We start from the raw sequence: 9,810 nt of genomic DNA, 5'->3' as shown, positions 1-9,810 counted from the left end.
TGGATCTTTCTCGATGTTTCCAAAGAGTATACAACAAACTTTTGACAGATATTGCCTAACAACAACGATTGGAACCTTCTCGATGTTTCCAGCGAGAATATAACAAACAAATGCAGTCGTATAACGAAAAAGATTTTAATCAGATATTCATTCGTGTGATTGCCTTGGAAAGTGATACATCGAGTAATTTACCGAGTGATTCAGCAAACGTATTTTTGTGTTATAAAATTGTTTAAAGTTTTCCCATTGACCGTGGATTCGTTTGAACCCCGGATCATTGTTTAAAGCGTAAATTAAATTCAATATTTGTAAATTTATCAATCGTTAATTTTCATTATTCGTTAAATTAGTAATTCGTAAGATATATTATTCGTTCCTTTTATTGTTCGATAAAACTTATTATTCTTTAATCTAATTACTAATTTAATTTATCATTTGTTAATCAATCATGTCATTAACAAAATTCATTATTCATAATATTTTGTAAAACCTTGTTTATTCGTGTAAATATATTCTCTGTTTTGTAAAACAATGGCTAATTCAAATGAAGAAACATTACGTGATTCAAATCCTAATGATAACCCGACATATATATATATATATATCGCAATCATATATCGTCGTTGGCACTTTTCGCGAATGTTCCTTGCAACAATATACCATCGTTTGGCATTAAAAGTGTTAATTGCGTATGCACTAGATGATAGTAAAAACGAAGAATAAAGATATTCGGGCAAAACGCAATATACTAAGCTTGAAAAGCAGTAGTATCTTGAAGAATAACGAGGAAACGTTCTCGTCCGACAAATGCAAAAAAGTATCGACGAAGTAAATTGACGATATGTCTATGTTTTGTTACTAACAATCCAGAATCTCGATTTTCAGGTAGACATTGCACAGAACTTGCTATTTATTGTTTACTCATATTAATTGGTTGTTGTTTATTTAATTATTACTGTTATTAATTGTTGTTAATTATTAATTGTTGTTTACTCCTGTATTTCATTTAAGTATTTTCACAAAAAACTCGATTTTCAGAATCGATCCCTCCATTATCCTAGAATTGAACTTTATATATATATGTGTAAATTTAGTATGTCGGAGATGAAAGGAAAACCGGAGCGTTCCCTTTGCAATTTTGGGAAAGTCTTCTAATGCTTTAGCCTAGATTTTATCATAGCTGTAATTAAGCAATTGTTGTCATTTGTAATTGTTCGATATGTGTGATAGCGAAAGTGGGTTCGAGGTGACAACTGGTCGCCGAACGTAGCCACGGTCACGGGATAAACGTTTTGCCTGACCAAGGTGTGGATCGGTTGTATTGTTCTCCCTAGAAATCACATAGAATTGTACTTTGGAAATGTCGATATAATGGGACACACGTTGTATTAGGAATCAAACTCCAGACAGAAACTGCCTAGCAACGGCGTTTGGATTTTTCTCGATGCTTCCAAAGAGTATACAACAAACTTTTGGCAGAAACTGCCTAGCAACGGCGATTGGAACCTTCTCGATGCCTCCAGCGAGCATATAACAAACAAATGCAGTCGTACAGCGAAAAAGATTTTCATCAGATATTCATTCGTGCGATCGCCTTGGAAAGTGATACATCAAGTAGTTTACCGAGTGTCTCAGTAATCGAATTTTTTTGTGTTTAAAATTATTCTATGCATAGTAAAGAGTTATCCCGTTGACCGTGGAATCGTTTGAACCTAGGAACATTGTTAATAGTGTTAATTAAATTCATTATTCGTAAAACCTATTAATCGTTAATCTCATTATTCGTTAAATTTATTATTCGTAAGACATATTATTCGTTACTCTTATTATTCGCTAAACTTATTATTCTCTAATCTAATTATTAGTTAAACTTATCGTTTGTTAATCTTATCATTCATTAAACTCAATATTCATAATATTTTGTAAAATCTTGTATATTCGCGTAAATATAATCTCTGTCTCGTAAAACGATGGCTAACTCAAACGAAGAATCGTTACGCGCCTTAAATTCTAATGTTAACCCGACAAGTATATAACTTATAAGCTTGTTATAAATATATAAATTTGTTTAAACCTATTTTGAATGAGAATAAACCACATTTCACTACACAGAAAATTATTCTACAGAATGTGTTATTCTACGGAAGTGCATCGTTCTCTAACCACCAACATGGAAATTGACCAATTAACAGCAACGTCAATTTCCCTCACTTTCCGAACGAAGGCTTTTCTTGACGAATCCGACGATCTCGTGTCCTTAGACACACCCCATATATTGTTATTCCCACCCCATTGTAGACCCCATTGTTATCCCGTTGACCGCGGATTCGTTATTGAACCTAGGATCTTTGTCATTAGCATCTCGAGTATCTAATTACCACGATTGTCAAATTCTGTAATAATCATATTTGCACTAGTCAATATCTTCTCTATTGCATAACAACAATGTGTAATCCAAACGAAGATTCGTTTCACGCCCCTAACCCTAATCATAATGTGAACCCGACATATATATGTAAGTGTGATTTTTTAATAACGATTAACAACATAATAACAGAGAAATTTGCTTAATTGCTATTTGTGCTTAGTTACGTTCTAAATTATTTAATAATTTATTATTAAAATAAATATTGACTAAAAAACAATTATTAAAGAATATAATTTACGAACTTTGCTAATATCATCACTAGTAAAAACTAATGCTTTATCTTATTAATAGCTTTTCCTAATTTAATTTTTGGTTACAAGGAAGACAGTTATAGTACGTTTTAAATTATGTCACAGTTGAAAAATATATTCCAAATATGTCTTATGATCAATACAAAATCTGTTAAAGAGTATTAATTTTAAGTTATTACATTACACAAGATATCGTAAACATTGTTTTTGCCATCTTTCATTGTTTCGATATTTACAAATCTTCGATCCATAATTTCTAATTTAACGTTATGATCCATTAAGATTTAAAGTCACTTACCCTATTCCATTCTCGCGGCCCAAATTTTCTACGTTTTGCAAGTGCAGCGTGATAATAACAAAGTGCGAATTTAAATTCGGTTTCTTCGCTGCAGGACTCCAAAGTTTCCTGGGCAAAGTTATCCAACGCTTTGCGGATATTTGCTTGAATTCCAGATGGTGGTTCGTTCGTGATCTTTATGACCGATTCTAGTATACCCTGTGTAAATTTAACGAACCTTACATTGAGTAATTGGTGTTTCTTATCGATATTATTTACTTATGGACTAAAATATCACTTATATAGTAAATTAGGGACTATAATAGGTACCTCAAAATTTTCTTAGATTTTTTTAAAGCAAAAAGATAGTAGGAAACTAGACCAGTTACTGAAACACCTGTAATGCCGACCGCGTTAATGAAAAACCATATTACCGGCGGAGGGTTAAAGAATATAATTACCACATGCTAGCTTAATTAAAAGTGCATATTTTCTTTTGCTTTTTCAAATTATATAATTGTTTCTTACCTGATTTATTATTGATTCAGGAGGATCAGGATTGGGTTCCGCACTAATGAACAATTGACAATCGTCATGTGGATTCTTCGAGCATTGTTCCATCTTTTTTTCTAATGTAGGCAATCACTTCCTCAGTGGTTTTCGTTCGCTGAAAATTCTATGGCTTCTTCCGTTATGGGTTCTTGACCTTGACTTTGACCCAGTGACACATTATGGAAATTTCTTCCTCCAAAAGTGAAACCCAATTACATTCCCAGCTTTTCGACGTCCTGAAATTTTATCGTTGCCGTTATTGTAAATACATGTAATATCGTGATATAATATATTTACAAGGAATGGATTATACAGATGTTAATCGGACAGAAAAAGACGATTGTTGTTCAACCTGAACTATTCACACCAAACGTACAGAAAACAGCACAACTAAATAATTAGCTAACGACTCGACTTTTACAAAATGCAATCAACACTCTCTCGGCAACGCCACTCGCAAATTCTGTTTCTCGACTCACACTCTGCTCCTCGACTGACTCTCTGGCCGTTGTCGCATTCTATTGTCTTTTCTAGGCACACGTGTTCTGCAGGCGCTCGTAGCCAGGGTCACGTAGGTCTTTTCTACGAAACTATGCACTTGAAAAGACCGATGACACATTGATGGACCCGACGGCGCCTCGGCTCTCGCGACATTGTTCATGGTTCGTCCGATATCTCTTAGGCTTTTCGTCCACGATACTACATACATATTCGATGTGATTACGCTGATTTTCGTAACATGTTTTTGTATAATTCATTAAGTATCGATAATTCTTAATTTTAATTGTCCTCGATCCAGGTTATAAACTGGTAAACGAAAGATATGTCATTGAAAGCAACAGAGTATAGGAAATGAGAAGAGTAAGAAGGTATTACAATTATATTGCATTAAAGAAAAATTATTAAATTTAACGCAGTTTGGTTTATAGCTTATTGATTGTTCAGGGTATGCAAGAATTATATCTCATGACTTTGATGGATGATCCTGCACCTTCAGATCGGTGGAGATTTATTAAAGAAAGATATCGTATAATAGAATTTCAGAGCTAAATTTTTTGTATTGCACTGCTTAATGCTCGTTACGAGGAATAAATTTCTGTAAAGAACCACGGGACGCAAATGAACCGTTCTTTTGGAAAATGATCTTAAAATTCCATTAGATCTTATATTGAAGTTACATTAGAAAATATTTACATTTCCCAGTTAGATAAAAACTAAATAAGGCAATATTAATGAACAAACAGAAGGTATTCCTTTGAATGAATGATAATCTACGCTAAATAGGATGAAGCATCTAACTTTATCATTTCAAACTATTACAAAATTACTTAATTTACGGAGAAATCTTTCGAATAAAAATTGAATAGCGTTGAAGAGAATATGATTTGGTAGGTGGAACTGCAGAAACGTTAACTACTCTTCGATTTCGTTGTTTTTGAATATGTTGTAGAAATCGGTATTTCAAATAACCTCTTCCTATATAAGAAGTGAATTCGCTTAGTTTCCGGGATATTCGCGAAAAACTACCAATATCACTACAGTGAATTCTGCTTCTGCAGTTGTGCAACCGTGACAGCATATGCGTTAGTTTGGTTACCGATTGCCGGTCACTTATCTTCTCTTTGAAAACGAGGGTCGGGCGAGTTTAAAGGCTGTGTGCACAACGTACACAAGCGAGGCTGCAAGAGTCTGTTATAACTGGTAACTTATAACTCAATTAAAAGTGAATATCATCAATGTATTGGCTTCAAATATTAAATAATTAAATAATTGTTAATACACAGAAGATAAGTGGCCGGCGACTGGCAACCAGACCGACGCATACGCTGTCACAGATGAACATCTATAGGCAGAAATACACTATAATTGAGCCGGTAGTTTCTTGCTAATATATTGAAAACTAAACAAGTTCACTCCTTATATACAGCATAGTATATAGGTAAAAGTTGTTCAAAATATTTCTATAACATATCCAAAAATCATAGAAATCCGAGGGTAGATAACGTTTCTACAGTTTCGCCCTATATAGCGTTCAAGTTTTCTCGGGATAGTATAAGTTGTAAATTTAAGGTATAAACAAAGAATCGTATGAATGCCGGGGAAGAGAGAGAGAGACATTTACGATACTACATGGTTAACGAATATTTACCTGTTCTTCCTAAGTTGTTCGATATGTGTATCTCCCTACACACTTTCTTTCATAATATGACATTTGTAGTCTTTATTATTAAAATTGAAAGTACATTATATAAGTATATTAGTTGATAAAATTACAACGCTAAGTACACATTTTCTCGTCGAATGACCCTTAAATTTTTTAAGGACCATCTCGGATCACCAGTTTTCTCCCTTCACTGATTACATTCTTAATTCTACCGGCCCACTCGTTCGCCATGATTTATTTATATTGCTTTATCGGCACGATAGTTACATGTCCAAACTCCTTCGCCGAGGATTAATTGTCATCGCCGATTAGCCGGTTCTGATGTTTCCCTCTTTCTTTTCTTTTCTTTTTTTTTCGCTTTCTTACAACGATAACGGTTGACAAACAGTTCGACAACGATTATCACCATCGATTCGCTATCGTCCGAATCGTGGCACGCATTCGATTTTCGAAATTAGATACGTTTGTATTCATTTTGATTAAATAAATATATGTCCAATAAAAGTTACTTCTGCCGTCACAATTGAAGCGCATTGCGTTTGCGACGAGACTGCTCCTGAAGCAAGCAATCGTCAGATGCAACACTTGAATAATCACTTATTGGGAAATGAAAGCATCGCTGTCCATGGTATCGTTACCGATGCGCGTCTCTAGTCCTGATGCGTATGAGAAATTTTGCCCTAAGATTCCTACTCGATGAACAATGCTGTAAATTCGTTTATAAATAGACACGTAATAACGAAAATTTGTTTCCTTGCGTGAATATTGTGGTATGACCTACTCTTCAATGTCAAAAAACATGATGTAATATTAATTCTTAATTTACATAGTAAGTGAATGTAGTAATTATAGTTAGTTATTATTGCACAGCGGTATATTTCACAAGTGGAAGAATAATTTGCTGTTATTTGATTGCTGAAAAATTTGATTCGCCACATTTATGGTTCTAATGTGCGTTAATAAACAGTCAGACAATAATCACTTACTTTACATTTTTCTTTGAAACATAAACGTTCTGTAGATTACGATGGAACTTTTATACTAGTTTATGAGAGAATAATTGGGTTATAACGTATGATGATATCGATACATTTTATCCCCATTAGAAATACGAAGGTTTGTAATTATCTGTAAAAGTATTGTTTAACTTTTTTAATATTCAGTATGACGAAATAGCAAACTGTCTATATCATTAATTACATAATTATCGCATGAAAAAATAAAGCGCCGTATTTGTTTATTTTTGACGCTTTTGTTATTAATGTGCAAATGGATGATTAGACATGTTTATTAATTGAATATTGGTTATTAATTGGAATATCTCTTTGTAACTTTAAACCAGGATAAATAATTATCATTTCTCTTTATGTATGTTACAGCCAAAGAGGCATACGAGAACGTTACGGAGGAATATGTAACACGCGCTTTGCGAGAGGCAACTGAAGAAACTTTCTCTTCCGTCGCTGCTGAAATTAAAGCGTTAGTAGAGTCCCAATAAATGCAGCTGCAGTACAAAAACAGACAGTGTAATACTTTCGAAATCTATAACTAAGCAAAAGCATATAAATTTGGAAATGGAGAAAACAACGCGGAGCTAAAATCGTGTCCCCAGTAACATTATGCTTAAACCATTTTATATTTGCGAACTATATTCGGTTATCTTTAAATTAGCAAAGAGAAATTGTTTCCAAATCCAATTTCGCCGTTTGAGAGATGCACATTCATATACATATACATATACATGTATATGGATGTACATTCGTGATCTCTGGCATAGTAACATAACATTCCTATTGAACGTAGCAACCGCGATTCGCACGGTGTCAATTCAGACCACTCGTGTTCTGGTATAGGCAAATTAAAACAAAATTGATGTAATATTACAACTTTACTGTGTACATTTTTTCATTAGTATAAACAACTATTACTATAATAATGTTGAAGAAAATATTAGGTTGGTGTGATTACCAGTTCCTACATACAAAGTTGGTACGACTTCTAACGACGCTCTTTTGTTTTGGCGTCCGCCACGTGTTAATCATCTGAGTGTATCTGGTGTGTTTATATGGCTGTACATGGTGGTGAAATACAGAACGTAAAAGCTGAATCTGTGTGAATCAATAAATATCAAACTCCAAAACCTATTTAATAACAAATAATATAACAAATTAAGTAATATGCTGTAGACTGTAAAAAACAATAATAAAATGTATGTTTATATTAACACGTTGAATGCCATGGTGGTTGTCACGTAAAATAGAAAGAAACTTAAGAAAAAAAGGAACTTTATTTTTTTCTGGTTTACAATACACTTCCGAGCTCTAGGCGTGACTGTTCAAGACTGACTTGGATGATTTTAGGGGGAGTATTTAAATTCTTTTATTCGTGGGAGTGGGAAAAGGCTTCGATCATATATTTCTAAGAACGGGTAGAGTGACCGGATGCTACCCCGGTAGTCACTCATGCTAAGGCGCTTGGAATTTCGCTATCCTATCGTTTTGTTTAGTCGGATTTCATCTGTGACATTCCCCCCTTCTTAGATTGAACTTGGTCCCTCAAGTTTTCTTCAGAAGACTTTCGTGGAATCGGACTCGGCGTGGCTTGAAAATCACAGCTGATTCCTGTTCTTCTTCGAGGTGGTATGGGTTGGTCGGGATATAGATGTCGGATGTTGCGACCGGGGAGCTTGGTGCTGGTGGGGATGTCCCATTATGGCTGTTGATTACGGTTTCATTTCTGCAGCAAAATAAATTGATACATAAACTATTCGGTATACATTTGAATACTCCTATCTTGTTTAATCCGTATATATCTAGCATGCCTGATGCTATGTACCCTAATATCTGGAGCGTGGTTAGCACCCAATACTGTATATTTTTTATTCTATGTTCGAAATTAAGAGTTTTTATCTCGTCGCCTATTTTATAGATCGTGGTCTTATAGTCTTGTAAATTATCTATTACCTTTGATGCTCGCTCGAGTTTGTCTAACAGATTAGTGAAGCTATCGTTTGTTTTGAGCGCTCCTTCTTCAAATACCGTTTGAGTGTATCGAAACTGTTCCGTTGTTTGTTCGTCCAGTGGAAGTTAGTGTCTTTTTTGTTTAGGTCCGTCAGGGGTTTGACTATTTTAGAGAAGTTACGTATAAATTTCCGGTAGTATCCCACTAGTCCTAAGAATGATTTGACTTTGGTAAGGTTTTTAGGAATTCTAAAATTTTCGACTGCTTCTATTTTCTTAGGATTAGGTTTTACCCCTTCTGAAGTTACTATGTGTCCTAAATATTCGAGTTCTGGTTTTAGAAATTCACATTTGTCTGGTTGGATTTTTAGTCCTAATTCTCTTAGTCTTTGTAATACTATGGCTAAGTTTTCATTATGTTTTTGAATAGTGCTTCCAAATATAATAATGTCGTCTAAATATACAAAGCAATGTTTATTAACTAATCCGCGTAATGCCGTATCCATCATTCTTTGAAATGTTGCTGGTGCGTTGTTGAGTCCAAAAGGCATTCTGTTAAATTGGAAATGTCCTTGAGGTGTTGAGAGAGCAATGTATTTCTTTGAGTTTTCGTCCATAGGGATTTGATGAAAACCGGATGACAGGTCAAGTGCTGAGAAGAACTTCGCATCTCCTATTTGGCTTAATATATCTTCTATGTCGGCTTCCGGTTTGGACGCAGGCGAAGGTAACACGTGAGTAGTGAGCGCGGTGAAAAAGTGTAAAGTGAAGAGGAAAAGGAGGAGCAAGACAAAGGGGAAAGAAAAAGAGAAAGAAAAGGGTGAAAACACGAAGAGGGGACAAAAAGAAAAAGCAGAAAAAGTGGCAATAAGACAGGAGAAAGGTGAAACATAAAGATAGGAAAGAAGAGGTTAGGTTGACGAAAGTACAAAACTAATTAGCCAGGAAGAAGACAGATGGCGACAAGAGGCAGACCGAGGATAACGAACCAGGCGAGAGAGAAGGAAGATCGCAGAAACACGCTGGAAAGGTACAGCGTGACAGAGAAGGAGGCAGTACAGAGAGAGGGCGGCAAAGAAGCATGGGACGTGAGGATGGAGAAAATTGAAAGGGGGTTAGAGGTGTTGGTAGAGCTAGTAGAGGAGACGAGGAGGGATAGGAAGGAGGAGAGAGAAAGA

At 34.9% G+C, this 9,810-nt stretch overlaps 1 protein-coding gene and 1 pseudogene across 1 annotated transcript; one reads left to right on the top strand and one right to left on the bottom strand.

The window, feature by feature from the left end:
- Window positions 1-871: 871 nt before the first annotated feature.
- The window catches only part of LOC117239838, a 22,448-nt pseudogene continuing 13,509 nt past the window's right edge, over window positions 872-9,810 (top strand).
- LOC117239837 (dynein heavy chain 9, axonemal-like) lies at window positions 2,763-4,099 on the bottom strand. Its single transcript, XM_033505668.1, has 3 exons — window positions 3,806-4,099; window positions 3,485-3,744; window positions 2,763-3,175 (listed from the first exon to the last, which is right to left on the bottom strand). Exons 2-3 carry the CDS (start codon window positions 3,575-3,577, stop codon window positions 2,957-2,959), a joined length of 312 nt encoding a protein of 103 aa, XP_033361559.1. The 5' UTR covers window positions 3,578-3,744; window positions 3,806-4,099; the 3' UTR covers window positions 2,763-2,956.

The sequence above is a fragment of the Bombus vosnesenskii genome, unplaced genomic scaffold (genome assembly GCF_011952255.1).
Source record: "Bombus vosnesenskii isolate JDL3184/JDL3185 unplaced genomic scaffold, Bvos_JDL3184-5_v1.1 scf7180000014321, whole genome shotgun sequence".
Taxonomy (NCBI): Eukaryota; Metazoa; Arthropoda; class Insecta; order Hymenoptera; family Apidae; genus Bombus; species Bombus vosnesenskii.
The sequence above is the reverse complement of the archived record's forward strand: the minus strand, read 5'-3'. Positions and strand labels throughout refer to the sequence as shown.